The 19,046-nt window shown below is 41.6% G+C and overlaps 1 protein-coding gene across 1 annotated transcript in view; it reads right to left on the bottom strand.

Annotated features, from left to right (window-relative positions):
• Positions 1-19,046, bottom strand: part of GABBR2 (gamma-aminobutyric acid type B receptor subunit 2) — a 662,133-nt gene that overhangs the window by 336,355 nt on the left and 306,732 nt on the right. Inside the window, exons 5-7 of the mRNA XM_064150058.1 lie at positions 17,977-18,042; positions 9,335-9,526; positions 7,310-7,546 (exon numbers count right to left, since the gene is read on the bottom strand). Coding sequence (XP_064006128.1) covers positions 7,310-7,546; positions 9,335-9,526; positions 17,977-18,042 — 495 coding nt within the window. The remainder of the gene's footprint in view (positions 1-7,309; positions 7,547-9,334; positions 9,527-17,976; positions 18,043-19,046) is intronic.

The raw sequence follows: 19,046 nt of genomic DNA, 5'->3' as shown, positions 1-19,046 counted from the left end.
ATTTACACAATGCCTGCCTTGATTTGAAAACCACCAAGGAATCCAACTGCAGAATTAGGACATTCAGATTAACAAAACTGTAGGAACATCCCTTTTTCACATTGCATTTCTCAACACAAAGGTCTTTTGTACCTGCAAACCACTATTGAACCACAACTACCTTTGAAAAAGTGTAGCAGATAATGACAATAATATTTTCTCATAAAACATGAAATATGTGATAATCAACAAGAGCCAGCAGTGTGCTTAGGTGGCCAAGAAGACCAACAGCATCCTGACCTGTATCAGAAATAGTGTGGCCAGCAGGAGTAGGAAAGTCTTTCTGTCCTTCTGCACTGGTGAAGCTTCACTTTAAATACTGTATTCAGTTTTGGGTCCCTCACTACAAGGACACTGAGCTACTGATGCATGTCCAGAGAAGGGCAACAAAGATGATGAAGAGTCTGGAGAACAAGTCTTGGGAGGAGTAGCTGAGAGAACTGAGATTGTTTAGTTCAGAGAAGATGAGGTTGAGGGGAGACTTCATTGTTCTCTACAGCTACCTGAAAGGAGGTTGTGGTGAAGTGGGGATCAGAACAGAAGAAATGGCCTCAAATTGTGCCAGAGGAGGTTTAGATTGGATATTAGGAAAACTTTCTTGACTGAAAGGGTGGTCAGATGTTGGATGTTGCTCAGAGAGGTTGCCCAGGGTGGTAGTAGAGTCACTGTCCCTGGAGATGTTCAAAAAGCGTGGAGACATAGCATTCTGGGATGTGGATTAATGGCCATGGTAGTGTTAGGCCAGCAATTGGACTCAGTGATCTTAGAGGTCTTTTCCAACAGAAACAATTATATGACTCTATGGCTGTAAGTCAGATAAGGATGAAGGAAAAATAACAGAAAGACTCATTTTGCTAAGATAAAAAAGATCCCCAGAAAAAGAGCAGAACCTTCAGAAATGTTTAAGGAACAGCTATAACTTTCTTTCCAATAGATTTCTAGCAGTTTAATTAGAATAAGAAACATCTATGTACTGAGCTGCTGATGCACAAAACACAGATTAGCTGTATCAAGTTAATGCATAATTGCCTAAGCTGAAAAAAAGCCAGAACAAAAATCAGAACAAAACCCCCCATAAAAGTGAAAGAATGACATTCTGCCTAGTCAGGAACTAGCACACTGCACTCCAAACAAATTCATTTCTAAACTGATAAAATATTCCACAAAAAATATCACTCATCAGGGATTATATTTTTTGTGCTTTACTATAAATAACTTCACAGAAAATTACAATTGCGTGAAGGGATTTATTATTTATGACCTATGTTTCTGATATCATATTCACAGAAAGCATAAAGAAAGATGTATCTGTTTAACAGACTTTGCATTTTTAGATGCTTGTCAACAGCTTCTTGTCTACCTTCTTCTCTTAGAAGCATAGAATCACAGAAGTCAGGGTTGGAAGGGACCACAAGGATCATCTAGTTCCAGCCCCCCCTGTCATGGCCACAGACACCCTACCCTAGATCAGGCTGCCCACAGCCTCATCCAGCCTGGCCTTAAACACCTCCAGGGATGGGGCCTCAACCACCTCCCTGGGCAACCCATTTCAGATTCTCACCACTCTCATGCTGAACAACTTCCTCCTCATGTCTAGTCTGAACCTACTTATCTCCAGCTTCACTCCATTCTCCCTAGTCCTGTTATGATCTGATAGCCTAAAAAGTACCTCCCCAGCTTTTTTGTAGTCCCTGCCCAGCTTTTTTGAAAGGCCACAATATGGTCACCTTGGAGCCTCCTCTTCTCTAGACTGAACAGCCCCAACTCTTTTAGTCTGTCCTCATAGGAGAGCTGCTCCAGCCCTCTGATCATCTTCGTGGCCCTTCTCTGGACATGCTCCAGCACATCCACATCCTTCTTGTAATGGGGGCTCCAGAACTGGATGCAGTACTCCAGGTGGGGTCTCACCAGAGTGGAATAGAGGGGGAGAATCACCTCCCTCGACCTGCTGGCCACACTTCTGCTGATGCAGCCCAGGATACGGTTGGCCCTCTGGGCTGCAAGTGCACACTGCTGGCCAATAATACCTAATAATTAACAACTATACCATTGTATAGACTTAGTCTTCCTTTCTACGTTGTCTTTTTTCCCAGAAATTAGTTTTTCTTTAGCACAGATACTCTAGAATAAGTGAATGTCCTGTTCATGTTTATAATATTTTATTTAATATGATATTATTTTAAAAAAATGTAATATTAAGATGAGATTGAGCACTCCAAGACCTAAAATTGATGTTCCAGTGAAAGTTTCAAATTATGTCACAAATTGCAGCAAGTTATTAAACTGAAGAATTAAAAGTTTCAGAATATGTCTGGCACAAATCAATCTGTTCCCTCAATTTTCTGAACATTCAATGCAAAACTTTAAATATCTGTTTTAAAAGGCTTATTCCTTATATTGCCAGAAAATGCTTGGCCACAGCAACCCCATGCAGAGATACAGGCTGGGGTCGGAGTGGCTGGAGAGCAGCCAAACAGAGAGGGATCTGGGGGTGCTGACTGATACCCGCCTGAACATGAGCCAGCAGTGTGCCCAGGTGGCCAAGAGAGCCAGTGGCATCCTGGCCTGCATCAGGAATGGTGTGGTCAGCAGGAGCAGGGAGGTCATTCTGCCCCTGTACTCTGCACTGCTTAGACCACACCTTGAGTACTGTGTTCAGTTCTGGGCCCTCCAGTTTAGGAGGGACATTGAGATGCTTGAGCGCATCCAGAGAAGGGTGACGAGGCTGGTGAGAGGCCTTGAGCACAGCCCTACGAGGAGAGGCTGAGGGAGCTGGGATTGTTTAGCCTGGAGAAGAGGAGGCTCAGGGGTGACCTTATTGCTGTCTACAACTACCTGAGGGGTGGTTGTGGCCAGGAGGAGGTTGCTCTCTTCTCTCAGCTGGCCAGCGCCAGAACAAGAGGACACAGCCTCAGGCTGCGCCAGGGGAGATTTAGGCTCGAGGTGAGGAGAAAGTTCTTCACTGAGAGAGTCATTGGACACTGGAATGGGCTGCCTGGGGAGGTGGTGGAGTCGCCGTCCCTGGAGCTGTTCAAGGCAAGGTTGGACGTGGCACTTGGTGCCATGGTCTAGCCTTGAGCTCTGTGGTAAAGGGTTGGACTTGATGATCTGTGAGGTCTCTTCCAACCTTGGTAATACTGTGATACTGTGATACTGTGAAAAAAAAAGCTTGTGTATTCCTTGCTCCACTTACATCATCAGAAAGTGCATCTGTGCAGATTTTCTTCTCTCCATGTCTTTCAGATTAAAATATTTTTGTGAATGTCTTACAGGAACAAGAAACATGATCCAGGTATCAGACCCAAATACCAGATTTGGGCTATACATTGTCCCAGTGACCTCTGGTCGACCCATCTTAAAGATAAATGTTTTACAAAGTGCCTTAGACAAGCACTAAATGCAGTGAATAACCATGCAGCAATTTTGTTAAAAAACATTATACCTGAGGGAAGAAACTATGTGAACATGGCTGGTGAAACTTTGATTCATTCCCTCCCTAAAGGGATGCAGTTCATGTGGGAGATTTTGATGATGGCTCCAAAACTAATAAAAAAGAGTCTTCTTCCTCTTAGAGGTTTTGATTTTTCTGGGGGGGGAAAGGGATCAGTGAGGAGCAATTAAGCAGTACTTATCAAATCTAACAGTTTTATCACAAGCAGCTGTCAAGGTTAAAAAGAAGGCAAAAAAAAACCCAACAAGATGAGGAAAGTACCTGACAACATACAATTGCCAGCATGTTGAGACATACTGTATTTGGAAAAATTTGGACCAGAGGTGTCTCAGTTCCTGCAGAGTCTGGCTCCTAGATAGTACTGATAGAAAGTTCTACCAGAGATCCAGCCCTGCTGTATATGCAATGGGATATCTTTTTACTGAAACCTTCAGTTATTCAGTGTAAAATGAGTTCCAAACTCACATTGTGCAGGCAACTAGATTCCAGTACTGTCTTGTCAGATGATTAATTTTTACACAAAAATCCTAAATTAGTTTCATTTTCAGTGTGACAGAAAAACATAGGCTTTTTCAGCAATTAACAAGGGCACCAACATCTGAGCATTGTTGATGTTTACACATAAGCATTTCTTCCTTGACCTAATTTGTGACGTATATGACAGCCTCAGACCTCCTGCTTTAACTGCTGAGGTTAACTAATACCCAAGACAATTTAAACTAAAGAGAGAACGGAATGTGAAAAGGCACTGCAGAGATTGTGCCAACTTTCTGCATGCAAGGAGGTGCCTTGCATGTACTGCTGAAAGATGTTTCCTCAAAACTGATTTCCTTCTCTAGCCATGTCTTGGGCCCAGGCACATTGCCTAATCATGTGTGTTCCAGCAGGTACCTTGTTGTGAGAGACTAAATCTTGTCTCTCCTGTACATATAAATCAACAAAGACAAAAATCACCTTTGCTCAAGTGGTTATCCTGAAATGCCCAGGGATGTGCATTGAATCGAGGGGTTAACGCCCACCGCTGGTGCTGGACCTCTGCAGGCACATGGATGTACAACAACTGTTGTAAACGACCTGCCTGATTGGTCAGCTGTGCCCACTGACAGCGCACCTGGCAGTCACTTGCATTAATGTGACTGGGGTGGCCAGGGGAGCTGCGAAAAACTGAATAAAAGACACGGCTTTGGTGAGTGTGTGAGAAGGTGAGTGGCAGAAGACAGCACCATGGACATCCAACCTGAAGATAGAACCCCAGGAATCCTCTCTCCACCAACACTACTAACAACAACCATGCCATGACCTAAGTTTTACCTGCTGTAAGGAGAAAATAAGAGCTCACAAAGAAGAAGACATCACCCTATGGAAACATCCCTGGGTAAACTGGAAAGGACTTGGACTTTGGAAACCCCATCTCTCCCCTCCCTTCTCTGGACAGCAAAATAATACCTTTACCACTCTTCTCATTCTCCATTTCGCTCTCTCTCTCCCCTTCTTTTCTGTTTTGTTCACTTTATCCTATAAAAAATATTATCATTTTTGGTATCTGGTCTCACCTGTACCTTAATTCCACAACAGGAAAACATATAAGAACAAATCCCTCTCCTCTGGACAGAGACATTTTTAGTCTCCCTCCTCCAGACTGGGTTGCTATTGGAATATGTGAAAACCATTCTCCCTGAAATAGGTTGCTTAATGTGTATGTGCTGTTAACTTCTGACTGATGTCACCTCAAACACAAGTAGCTGAGAAGTTTTAAGGCCACATTACTGTTTCTGTTTTACTGTGCTAGAAATGAGAAGCAACATCAATAAAAATGAAATTCGTTATGAGTTTGCAATAGTGCAATTGCAAACAGGTTGAAGCTGTTACCGTATGTGGTTAGTTCTCAAGTCATACTAAACGTGCTTTGTACTTGAATGTGAAAGTACACAAATTACAAACAAACTGAAATGGCAGATGAAGTATGTTGTAGGAATGTCTAGGATGTTCAGCACTGGAGTTGAAGACATCAGCGTGTTGTGGATGTAGGCCCAAAAAGAGGCTTCTTTATGCCTATACATGCCTGGACATGTCTTTCTGCCAGGTCCCCTGGTTGTAAACAAGTTGTGTAAGCCACACACACCCAGCTCGTGTCTCCTTGGGCAAATCCATGTGATCCCCATATTTGGGTGAGTCCAGGCAAGAGCCTTCTGCCTATTATGGTAAGGTTTGGCTAACTGCCAACCTGATTGGTCACTCTAGTGACACGTGCTCAGTGCTCTCTGACTCACCCGCATGGCACAGACCCTGCAAGGCTCAGCGCTCTCTGACCCTACCCGCAGCTCAGGTCAGCTCGGACCCTATTGCAGCGCCCTGCTGCTCTGACCCACCTGCAAGGCTCAGACATAGCTCTGACCCTCACTAGCAGCGCTCAGAGGCTCAGACCTCATGCTCTGATTCAATTGCAGCTTACCTGCCTGCGTACCTTAGATGCAAAGCTCATTTAAGCCTGCACATATATATATATATATATGGAGCCCATAGCCTCCTAAGCCAGCTGTGCATATCTGCAGGCTGTATTGCTATCAGGACCTGATCCTGCATTTACCTACGGAGCTAAGGCTCCCAGCAGCCGAGCACACTTTGCATGCTTGCCGCTTATTGTTGCCTGGTAAAAGCCACTGCCACTGAGATAACCAGGACACAGACTTTGGATTGTCTGCACACACAGAGAGCCTGCTACCCGTGTGGAGACCCGTGCCAGAGACAACACAGATATCATTCTCCTGCTCCTGTAATCTTGCCAGCTGATATCCCTGGACACAGCATCCAGAAGAAGACAGCAGCATCGAAGGCAGAGATCATCCCTCGCCAGAAGAAAAGGTTAGAAAAAACCTACGACCCCAGAGACTGGGAAGATTTATCATCTCCCCTCAAGCCAGGAAGATTCCAGCGTCCAAGTCCACGGGCAGAGATCCCCTGAAGTCTGGACATTGGGCACAGGCTGTGACACAGCCTGGGAGGGTGATTAATAATTAATAACACTTGTGAGTAAAGCTTTAATACCTTTGTAATATAAGTTACTTCTGCCATAGAGCAGAAAGAGTTTCAGCTCACCCTGTTGGGAAAATAGCACAAAGATCCCAAGCAGCATCAAGCTGCAAGGAAAACTCCTCTCTCTGTTTATAGTTTGAATATTTGCTAGTTAAATAACTAATTCCCTGTATATATTTTGTCCTAAATTGTTTTTCATAACCACGGATTGAACGTAAATATTAATATACAGTGGTTGGGGGTGGCGAGAGTTCAAAATAATAAATTTAATAAATTATATTTGAATATAAAATTTATATAGCCTCAAATTAATTTCTCACCTCCGCCAAATAGGCGTAGGCATTGAGAACCCCCTCCGTGACACAGCGTGCTATATCTTATTGTGACAATAAATCATGGAGAGAAATAGCAGGTATTTTCAGATCACATTCCAACTACACCTCAACTGCTAAAACAGTTGCTTCAGAAGTCACTGCATCTTGTAACACTTGTGGTTCCCTCGACAACACCTGAGTTGTTAATTCAGATGACATCCATGCTGAAAAATCTGATAACTGAGAAACTGTACAGTGTCATCACTTGATACCAGAAGACAGGTAACAAGCAACAGTCTCAAAGCAACAACATTAATTTTTTAGATAAAGTAGAACTGTGGAAGCTCCAAAGATAAAAGAAACACACACCTGTGTTTCTTTTTCAAGAGTGTTTAATATTTAAAGCATGATTCAGCTACTGACATAAAATCCTAAGCCTCCTCCACTCTACAAGTATCTGTTTAGGACTTACCGTTACTCCAATGAAGTTGGTTTCATTCATAGCATCCAGAAAAATTTTGCCCAGTTTGTGATTTGTGTAGTTAAAATCTTCGATTTTTTGGTGCTTGTTGGTGGAATTCAAATACTTCATTGCTCGCTGCAGGGTCTTGGCAATCACCCATATTCCATCATAGGCATAACCATGAAATTTGCTGGATTGTCCATCACCTCTCTTATCATTGTATTCCTTTTCATATTGTTGTGGAGTCTGCAGAGGAGAAAAACTTCATTTTTGCTTCAACATTTAACATTTTACAGAGTTGTGTCCAAACCTACACCTTGGACCTCCAATTTAGAAACATGCATGGATACAGAAAAAGGCTGCCAAACCAAAACTCAACAATGAAACTAGAATTCTAAAAACATGGTGAAACTGGGAAAGAGACCTGAGCATGCAGAAAAAGCAGGTTTTCAGCCTCTCTCTGAAGGACAACTTGCTTTTGCTTTTGCATATAAGGTTTAAGTTCAACCAAAGCTACCCACATACTGTAACAGAGAATGACACTGTCACCCTGCAAATTAGTGGCCTGACTGAACGTTATAGGACAATGAAAATCAAACAACCTTTACATATGCAACTATTTGCTTAATATGAAATTATCCGAGTGGCAATTTGTCTATGTTTTGCATGTTTACTATGCTATTCATGGACAGGCTGGGGACTGAGTGGCTGGAGAGCAGCCAGGAAGAACGGGACCTGGATGTACTGGCAGGTAGTAGGCTGAAGATGAGCCAGCAGTGTGCCCAGGTGGGCAAGAGAGCCAATGGCGTCCTGGCCTGTATCAGGAATAGTGTGGCCAGTAGGACGAGGGAGGTTATTCTTCCCTTGTACTCAGCACTGGTCGGTCCACACCTTGAGTGCTGTGTCCAGTTCTGGGCCCCTCAATTCAAGAGAGATGTTGAGGTGCTGGAACGTGTCCAGAGAAGGGTGACGAAGCTGGTGAGAGGCCTGGAACACAAACCCTATGAGGAGAGGCTGAGGGAGCTGGGGTTGTGTAGCCTGGAGAAGAGGAGGCTCAGGGGTGACCTCATTGCTGTCTGAAACTACCTAAAGGGAGGTTGTAGCCAGGTGGGGTTTGGCCTCTTCTCCCAGGCAACCAGCAACAGAACAAGGGGACACAGTCTCAAGTTGTGCCAGGGGAAGTACAGGCTGGATGTTAGGAGGAAGTTCTTTGCAGAGAGAGTGATTGGCATTGGAATGGGCTGCCCAGGGAGGTGGTGGAGGCACCGTCCCTGGAGGTGTTCAAGAAAAGCCTGAATGAGGCACTTAGTGCCATGGTCTAGTTGACTGGCTAGGGCTGGGTGCTAGGGTGGCCTGGATGATCTTGGAGGTCTCTTCCAACCTGGTTGATTCTATGATTCTATGATGATTCTATGATGAGTTGCCTTTTTGTAAAGCTGCCTTTCCTGCTTGCTCAGCAAGGCACAAAAGACAGATGAAAAAAAAAAAAAAAAGATGAAAAGCAGCAAAATCTGAGATGTTTATATATTGGCCAGAGTTTGCTTGTGTTTGTGAGAAAATGTTACATAGTTTATGGAAATACCACATATTTATACATTTAAAACCTGTCCCCCTCCTGGCTCCCCCACTTCTGAGAGGAACAAATCTTCAATGAAATTGGCCATTTACAGGCTTAGGTTTAAATATAAAAGATTTCTGTTTCTGTGTGCAACTATGCAACTTCTCATGGCACAGCATAGGATACTTCAGACTACAATTCAAGTTTTACTGCACATTTAACTGTAATGATCATGCAGCAGGGAGAGGATTTGAGGTGAGAAACTTTACTGCTTCCTTATCATGTAAAGAATTAGAACTGAATTCTAAATACTAAAAACTTGCAAGCTAGTAGAAAGATATGATTAACCGTGATGACTGCTGGCTCGCTGTAGAAAAAACCCTTTCACTTCACCACCCTCCTTGGTGTTTTGTTCTGTCAAGACACTGGTGAGACAACTGATGGTGTAATAAAATAGTTGAAGGTAAAATACTAACCCTTCCTGATATGGTCTTCGTCTTTTTTGAACTGAGAGGCTCAAAATCTACTCCAATATAACCTTCCATAGCTGTAAGAAGATTTTTGCTGAGACACTGTGAGGAATTAATCCAGGATTCCCACCAAAGATTTTCATACCACCCTGGAATAATCCACTGATATTTGCTGCCATACATGTCTTCATCATAAGCCTACAAAGAAAAACAGCAAAGCTAAGAGACATTGTAACAGACATATTGAACATCATTTTTTTCCTCTTAATGATTTTTCTCCATTATTAATGAAATTATGGTGCAATACACAAGTATTCTGAATGGTTCAGAATAATTACTGGATAATAATGACAAAGTATTGAAGATTCCCATCTTTAAAATTCAGATCCCGAGAACAGAATTTACTAAAACACATTTTGCTTTCAATAGACCATTTATTCTAAAGCAAAAATAAAAACAAACACTGAATTCTAAAATCTGGGGAGATAAAGATGAGCACTAGAAGAAGGCAGAGAAAATTCTCCATAACACAACTACTACACATGTGGTAGGACCACTATGCTACCACATTTAAACTGTTATTTTCAACCTAATATCATCCACATAAAACAGGATAAGGTTACACAAGAAAACTTGGATTCTAGGCACCATCAAATCACAGGGTTGCAAATACAAAGTATGTGACTCTGCTACAGCAGAGAGGAAGCAGTTTCTTCTGAGCAGCGTGAATCAGTGCTACACCAACAGAGCAAGCAGATCTCAGTGATTTCTTTTCTTTCTACAGCAAGATTTTTTTCAGGTGAAAATCTGTGTTGTTTGAATACTGAATACTGCTCCAAGATACTGAGACGATGGTTATCTCCTTTCAATTCACAGCAGACACATACAACAAGAAACTGAAACACATTATTAGTCAGGCACGTATGCTGTTGTGCCTGAAAGTTAATGTATTCATGACAGATCTTCTATTGCATTGTGAAGTGTGTTCTGGGATGAAATTAAGAAATTTTATCTCAGATTTTTCTCTCACTGTCTTGTAAGCAGATACTTTTCCTTTGACATTTCACTCAGACTCCATTTCAAAACAACAGGGTTCATGCTTCTTTAGCTCCTAATATAAGCAATACTGGCGATACAAGACACAATTATTAGATAAAAAAATCCAATTTTTAGAAATACATGGTGAAGCCTTACTGCTCCTAAGTGGAAAACTGCTACAATGTGCCCATGTGACCAACAGGGCAAATGGGATCCTGGGGTGCATTAAGAAGAGTGTGTACAGCAGATCAAGGGAGTGTGTCCAGCAGATCAATATTCCCTCTGCCTCTATTCAGCCCTGGTGAGATCTCATCTTGAGTACTGCGTTCAGTTTTGGCCTCCCCAGTTTAAGAGGGAAAGGGATCTGCTGGAGAGGGTCCAGCGGAGGGCTACGAGGATGATTAGGGGACAGGAGGGCATGGCTTATGAGGAGAGGCTGAGGGACATGGGGCTTTTTAGTCTGGAGAAAAGACTTAGAGGGGTTTGGATAAATGTTTCTAAGTATCTGAAGGCTGCCAGGAGGAGGAGGGACAGGCTCTTCTCACTTGCTCCCTGGGATAGGTGTCCTGGAGTCCTGTATACCCCTAAATTCCTCTCCTGCTGTGGCTTGAATAGGAGGGGGAAAGCCGCCTGGTTTCCCCCCCCTCCTCGCCTGCACTGCAGGCACGAAGTAGGTGAGCAAAGGGGTCCTGCCCGCACGAGGAGTGCCCCGTGCAGTGCCCACGCTGGAATGGGGCTGGGATTGGCTGTGCGCTTTCACGCCTAAGGTGTGATAACTCTGCCCTTTGTCTAGCGAGGGTATAAATACTGGGGCGGGGCTTCCCGCCTTTGGGGGTTCCCGCCTTTGGGGGTTCCCGCCTTGGAGTTCGTTCCTGTCTGAGCCTTCCTGCCTGAGACTTCTCCCCCCCATCCTCGCCTGGATTCAGAGAGATCTTCAAAGACTGCTTCACCTATTGACACCTTTTGTAAGAGCTGAATACCTCTTAACGATCCACCTGCAACTGCTGAAAAGGAACAGAGGGACAGACCTGACCAGGAAGTCAGCCTGATCGTGACTTATTTTGGCTCAACTTTATTAGTAAGAAAAATGCTATAACTTAATAGCTAAAGCCTTTTCCAACTTCTGACTTCCAGAATAGTCAGATTATTGATGGTATGCCTGTAGGTAATTCTCAAGCGACTGAATCTGTTAATTAAACTAAATTAATCTTTGTATGTATAGTTTTGGGGGCGGGTTTTTGGGAAAATAAAATAACTATTTTTGTATAAAAATTCTCCACTCAGCCACACAATAATTCCTGCCTCCACAACAATAGGACAAGGAGCAATGGGTGTAAGTTGCAGCACAAGAGGTTCCGCCTCAACACAAGGGGGAACTTCTTTACTGTAAGGGTCACAAAGCACTGTAAGGGGTTCCCCAGAGAGGTTGTGGAGTCTCCTTCTCTGGAGACTTTGAAGGCCTGTCTGGATGTGTTCCTCTGTGACCTGAGCTAGATTGTATGGTCCTGCTCTGGCAGGGGGGTTGGACTGGATCTTTTCAGGTCCCTTCCAACTCCTAACATCCTGTGATCTTCACAGAAAATGTTATGGAAGGAGGAAATTATGAGATTGCAAACAGAACATATTAGTAATTCAGAACACAACTGTTTTGAAAAGTATTCTAAAGTTGATACCAAAAGCTTATCAGATAAATAAAGATGAATAACAAAAATTCAATAGGGGCAGCCACCTAACTATGTTAATACTCAAATTAAAATTGGGCTTTAAATCTGTGAAAGCTATTATAATGGTGCCAAATCAGTTCATAAATGTATTGTGCACAAAGCAGATTTGTTTGGCCCTTGGTTGTGGGAGCTTTTGTTCTGCCAAAATCACATTTCATGCATACACAATGCCGCTTGAAACCGCTCCTGTCTGAAACCCGGTGTCTGGCATTTCATATCTTACCTATTTCACATTCCACATAAATTGTTTCTTTCCTTTCTCTTTAATCCTATCCTTCCAGAAACACGTCTGTTTTGTCCCTCCTTCACATCTCCACTTCTGCTACAGCTGTAGCAACAGTGCACCCCAGGTCCACCTGAAAGGAACACATGGATCCCATCCTGCAACGCTTCCTGATATCTAAAAGTTTCCATTGAACAATGAGGTCATTCAAGACCTTTCAGTGATATGTGTCTTTCATTTGACAGTTTTCAATTCACCAAGGACACAAACTAACACAGAAGAAGGATAAACTTCTATAGCTTCCTCTATGCTATACACATTAAAGTATCAAATCATATGCTCCAAGAAGGTATTGGCTGTGAACTGTTCTGAAATTGGAGCTGTGGGAAATGTTCTGCTTGCATAAGCACTTGAATTTGTGTCCTGCATAATCTGCAAATGTTCTGGGATATGGGTGGAAAACTGCAAGTTTCAAAATAGCCAGAAATTACATCCTGGAAACAAGGGATCATTTCCAACAAGGTAGTGCAGGCACTCTCACATTCCTGCAAGAGTGCATTTTTAAAAACCCAAGCAACAAACACTTTCAGAACTGGCTGCTCCACACTTGAGATCTGGTGGAATGGTAGGGCCTGAAAGGTAGTCTGGGGAAAGCAAAAAAAGGAACAAAATCAGCTGCTCCAAAGATGAGCACCGTGATCATACTGTCATTTTTGTACTGACAGCATGGTTGTTAGTGTTCAATGTTCAGAGTTTGGGCTCCAAGAAGGCTTATATCAACACAATGGGGTTTTGCCACTACTTCCTCTCTGTTGATTCTGCTAGTTGGAGATGATTCTGATACTTCAAAGAAACATTTCCTTGAAATATGTGGAATTTCCTTGTAATATGTCTTTCTTGAACTGTTTCAAAGTACACAGATGACTTCTTAAAGGTTTTAGTTTCTAAAGGGAAGATTTCATAGCACACAAGAGAAAGGTGAAGATGGTACAAAAGTGCTTTGTACCATCAGAACAGCAGAAAGAAGTCCTATGTCTTACCTAATCTTTCATTCATGCCCTATCTAGGCTGCAAAATCCTGAGTTGCTGTCAAGCAGATAGGAAACTGTCCAAAACACTTTTTTTCCTTATGAGATTGATTTTATTGTTTTTCTTAAAGCTTTCCAGTCTTTTTTGAATCCACAGAGAGATGCTTATTTACAACACAGAAATTTCAGTAAGAGATTTTTTTATGTGCAGTAAACAATTCCTTGTGGTTTGTGTAAATGGGCCTGCAAAACTGCACTGAATTTCCCTGTTTCCCTCATGTCATCATGGACACAGCCTATATGCCATCCCTATGGGAAGTCCTATAGACTTCTGAACTGTAATGAAATTCCATTTCTCATTAAAAATCAATAGTGTCTCTAATTCTAAAACAGAGACTCAGTAATAAAACAATAAAGGAGAACAGAATCCTTAAGCCTGGCTTCTGTCATTATTAAATATTTACTAAAGCTTATGCAGTGACCTGTGCATAATAATCATCTTTAGGTGGGGGTTGGTCTCTTCTCCCAGGCAACCAGCAATAGAACAAGGGGACACAGTCTCAAGTTGTGCCAGGGAAAGTGTAGGCTGGATGTTAGGAGGAAGTTCTTCACAGAGAGAGTGATTGGCATTGGAATGGGCTGCCCAGGGAGGTGGTGGAGGCACCATACCTGGAGGTGTTCAAGAAAAGCCTGGATGAGGCACTTAGTGCCATGGTCTAGTTGACTGGCTAGGGCTGGGTGCTAGGTTGGACTGGATGATCTTGGAGGTCTCTTCCAACCTGGTTGATTCTATGATTCTATAATCATATCAGCTAGGTGTCAGGCTTCATGTGTGCATGGCTATACTGCATTACCTCTATGGCTTCAAAGCTGGAAAAATTCCTACTAACAAATATTATTTTGTTATATAAAATTTTCTTCAGAACCAAAGTTTTTGTCAAGAAGATGCAATTTCAAATGGAAAAAAAAAGAGATTGTATCTATCCAACATAGCTGATCATTTTGATTGTTGAAGTCTTAAGATTTGAACAAAATATCCTAATTTCTATTGCATGAAGAATATTATATTCACTTCACTGAGGTGAAAACAACATTAGAAAGCTAAGATTCCCAAGAGAATTAAAATTGCTAACTGTTTTTGACACTAGTGTTAAATGAATAGCTAAGCTTATTTAAATCATTGTAGGAAACACCTGGTAATATTTGTTCTGGCTTTAATTAGTCCTGTCATGCTTTTAAAGTTTGCCACTGACATAGAATATCTTTTAGTCCATTTATTTTTTAGTTCTGTGCTCTGCATCTTAGCGTGTGTGTGTATTTGAAGGGGAAGGAAATAGCCAGACAAAATGAAAATGAGTATACAGTGTCTGAAGAAGGGCAGTGAAGCTGCTGAAGCCTCTTAAGCACAAGTCCTGTAAGGAGCAGCTGTGGGAACTGGACTTTAGTCTGAAGAACAGGAGGCAGAGGGGAGACCTTACTGCTCTCTCCAACTACCTGAAAGAGGTTGTAGTGAAGAGGGTCTTGGTCTCTTTTCCCAAGTAGGAAGTGGTAGGATGAAAGGGAATGGCCTCAAATTGTGCCAGGGGAGGTTTAGATTGGATGCCAGGAATTTTTTTTTTACTGAAAAGGTTATCAAGCTTTGGAGCATACTGTCCAAGGAAGTTGTTGACTCACCATTCTTGAAGTATTTAGATGTGGCACTTAAGGACACAGAATGATATAATTTTGGTTAGATGAGAGTGATTTCCCACTGGAATGGGCTGCCCAGGGAGGTGGTGGAGGCACCGTCCCTTGAAGGTCTTCAAGAAAAGCCTGGATGAGGCACTTAGTGCCATGGTCTGGTTGACTGGCCAGGGCTGGGTGCTAGGTTGGACTGGATGAGCTTGGAGGTCTCTTCCAACCTGGTTGATTCTATGAAGATCATCAAGTCCACCTGTTAACTCAGCACTACCAAGTCACCACTAAACCATGTATCCAAGTACACAGTTTACTGGTGGACTTGTGTGCTAGTTTGAAGCAAGCTGGAATGCTTTGGTAAAAGAACTAGATAATGGGCAGTGAAAGGAAAACATGGTTGTGTCTACTCCTCCCACAGTCACGCTGAGAACTCTGGGAAGAAGAACTAAACATTCTCCATTTTGTCTTTCATTCTGCCTTTGCCTTCAGACCTAGTCACATCTCCTTAACCCCACTGCCACTAACCTTCCTTCTTAACCTCTTGGCTGCACCTCTATTCTTCCTGGGAACTGGGGTAAGGTTGAGAGGGGCCGGGGAAGGTGTTGGGGTGGTTTGAGAGCCCCTCCTGGGGACTCAGGTTTCTGGGAGGGGAGTTGTGCTTCTGTATTGTGTATCCTTTATATATTTCTGTATATAACTGTATATATTGTAAATAGCTGCTTGTATATTGTGCTGCTTGTAAATAAATAGCTTCATTTATATTCCTGGAGTCCCTTCTGAGTTAGCTGGGGCAAATACAAAGTGTGGGGGGGCGGGTTAATGCCCAAACCATCACAACTTGACAGTATATGTTTACAGTTGGACTCGGTGACCTTAAAGGTCTTTTCCAACCTAAATGATTCTGTGATTCTACATAAACTCCAATGTATTTCCTACTTTCTAGCTGTTGAATCTAGACAGAAAACTGAGGGAGACTTCAAAGATTTTACCCATCTGTGTAGATCATTAGCAAACAACATTCCAGTTATAACCACAGTCAGGAAAAAAATGATTCAATAAATCTTGTACTAGTACAAGAGCAGTTTCCTTTAACAAATTCCAAGCCTCTATCTAGCTGACATCAGCCACCCTGCAAAATATAAGAGAATGGCAAGTGAAACCTCTCTGAAGATGCATCTGGGGAAAAAGGTTAAAAAAATTGACACATCTAAATGATTGTGTTCTTAGACACAATAGCTGTAGGAGTGCATGAGTCAACAATACATTTTATGACTAATAACAAGCTTACTGACATATCATAGTGCATTAATATATAAATTACTTTATTTGAACTGCCCTCTCCTGATTTCAGTCTCCTACTGAAACTCTCATGTATAAATACATCTATGCAAGCCTAATCTTTCTTATTTCTTCAGGCTTCATTTTTTCTTACATTAATGCACTTCAGAAACACCCAACAAGTCTGATTTAAGCACACTTCCCATGTTAGTACCAAACCACTGCCATAGATAGCTGCAGGTGTTCATATGAAAGACCTATCTCCCACCTGAAATTCTTCAGACTAGAGGAAAGTGCAGAGAAAAAGACACCCTGCCCCTCCAAGCACTTAAAGGATTTCTTCAGTGGCTTCACATGCACATGGACTTGAGAAAGAATTGTAGAGGAATCCAACTAGGTACTAAAGGCAGAGACATAGGTGAGGCCAATCTCTTGTCTAATGTGAAATTGAAAGTCATTTCTGACCAGGAAATGTGCTCCCTAGCTGGAGAAATGGAGCTCAGTTGGAAGACATCTGAAGAGGAGCTAGGCTATGGAATGGAAAAATGGGAGATTATCTCTGTCAATCCAATTTAAGTGCCAAAGCTAACAGATCTATATACACAAACACTTCTCGGATCAGAAGAATGAAACAGAAAATAATACTTTGAATTTCTTGTGGATTCAATTAGATTTTGTTCCTTCCAAATATGCTCCACAATCTCCTTTCCAAAATTTACAAGGACATCTGCTGAGTAATAGCAAATTTGTGTCTGAGGCACATGTAGCACTCAGATTTGGAACTTCTGCCTTGCCTTGTTTTTTTCTCTTGAATAGGTAACAATGTCTTTAAGTAAGCAATAAAACCCAAACAAACTCAGATCATAGAATTTTTACTTTTCTAACATATTGTGTTCTTGGCTCACACTGGATTAATATGGTTATACCAATACAAAACTTAGGCAGTGCAAATCTACCTGCCTTGAGATTTTCCTTTGTTTAACAGCTACAAATGAAGATCCACATTTCAATTCTGCTACTTTCAGTGACAATCACACTGTGCATGTTTGCAGCATGTGCACACACAGAAATGAATGGTGAGGATAGAGAACTTTGTGTATTGCTGAATTTCTTTTAATAAAAAAAAAAATCTTCATTTTTTTACAAATTAGTATTTGTTTTCATGTAAAATATGTACAGTGTGCAGCAAAAAGTGAACAAGAACTGTACAAAAATTAGTATTTGGAGTAGCAGAAATGACTGGGGCTACTTAGCTTGTACGTATCAGAACTGCTTGAATGTCCTATTCTTTGAAAGCAAAACGTGTGGAACCACATACAGGCAGACATTACCACCAGAATACAACTCTGGGATGAGATACAAATCTTGCAGTTCTAGATATCTTCTGTTTTGTGTTTCCCCGGATCTGACAGGAAGAGAAATGTTCAAGCCCAATTTGGCAGTCAATGCCACTACAGGGAAGCAGTAAGAAGCAGCTAACCAGGCAGAGTGTGCCTAAATTCCACTAAAGTACATAGTACTTTATTGAAAGAGAAATGGAGCTAAGTATGTGAAATTTCTCTTTAGCATAAAAAACTTGAAAGAGCTGAACCCCATGAAGAAATGTTTATGCTCAAATTGATTTTTATACAAATGTAATATATTCTTTATTCTGATATGTAATTAAATAGGTTTACTTACACAGCAGAAAACTTTAACAGCCATTTCCTCATCAAACTGGCCAAGGATTATCCGAACGTCATTACCCTGAAGATTGAATAAAATATGTGACAGTTAAATACAGCCTTTCCAGAAACCACTTCATTTGGCTATTCTGATTACATACAGAGCACAGATTACAGCTATGGACAGGAAAATTAATTCAGAACTACTTAATTCTCTGTTAAGTTTAGGAACTTGAAATACTGCAAAAGAGAGAAGCTGAGATGTTTGAAGACAATTATTAAGCAATAGCACTGATGTGTTCTTCACAGAGAGAGTGATTTGCCATTGGAATGGGCTGCCCAGGGAGGTGGTGGAGGCACCATCCCTGGAGGTGTTGAAGAAAAGCCTGGATGAGGCACTTAGTGCCATGCTCTAGTTGACTGGCTAGGGCTGGGTGCTAGGTTGGACTGGATGATCTTGGAGGTCTCTTCCAAGCTGGTTGATTCTATGATTCTATGATTCAATGTTTGTCTTGTAAATATTACTATTCAATCACACAAAAATATCAAATATTCTTTTTATCCTTTGCAAGATACCTTTTAACATGTTGCACATTAAAAACAGCTGAAGATATATGCTTTTCACTGCTTACATGAGCTAATGCTGTAAAGCTGAGAGACTGAAGTTTTATGAGATAAAATGTCTTGATATTATGCCCACTTTAGTAATTTTTTAAGGTTCTGCTCATACAACATCTCTTCTCCAGTCACTATAACACATTGTCAATCTCTCCTCTCCTCCTCCCTCCCACCTCCACACACTAAAAAAATAATCCACCACATTTTAAGGATCTATGACTGAAGTCAAAAGAGATCATTTTACTTTCATACTTGGAAACATTTTAAGAAACATACACAGGAAAACATTTCTTTGGGACCAGGGATAGCTGTGAAAAATTGCTGCAAAGATCTATAAAATTCAGAACAGATAGATTTCATGACTTACTATCTTTTATTTCACAGAAAAGCCAAGGTCTTAGAAAAAACTTTGAGCAAATCTAATTTTTCATTTCTGTTACAAAACACTTGGTTAGAATTACTAATAGC

Source organism: Pogoniulus pusillus, chromosome 10 (genome assembly GCF_015220805.1).
Source record: "Pogoniulus pusillus isolate bPogPus1 chromosome 10, bPogPus1.pri, whole genome shotgun sequence".
Classification (NCBI taxonomy): Eukaryota; Metazoa; Chordata; class Aves; order Piciformes; family Lybiidae; genus Pogoniulus; species Pogoniulus pusillus.
Note: the sequence above shows the minus strand (reverse complement) of the source record. Positions and strands in the feature narration are given on the sequence as shown.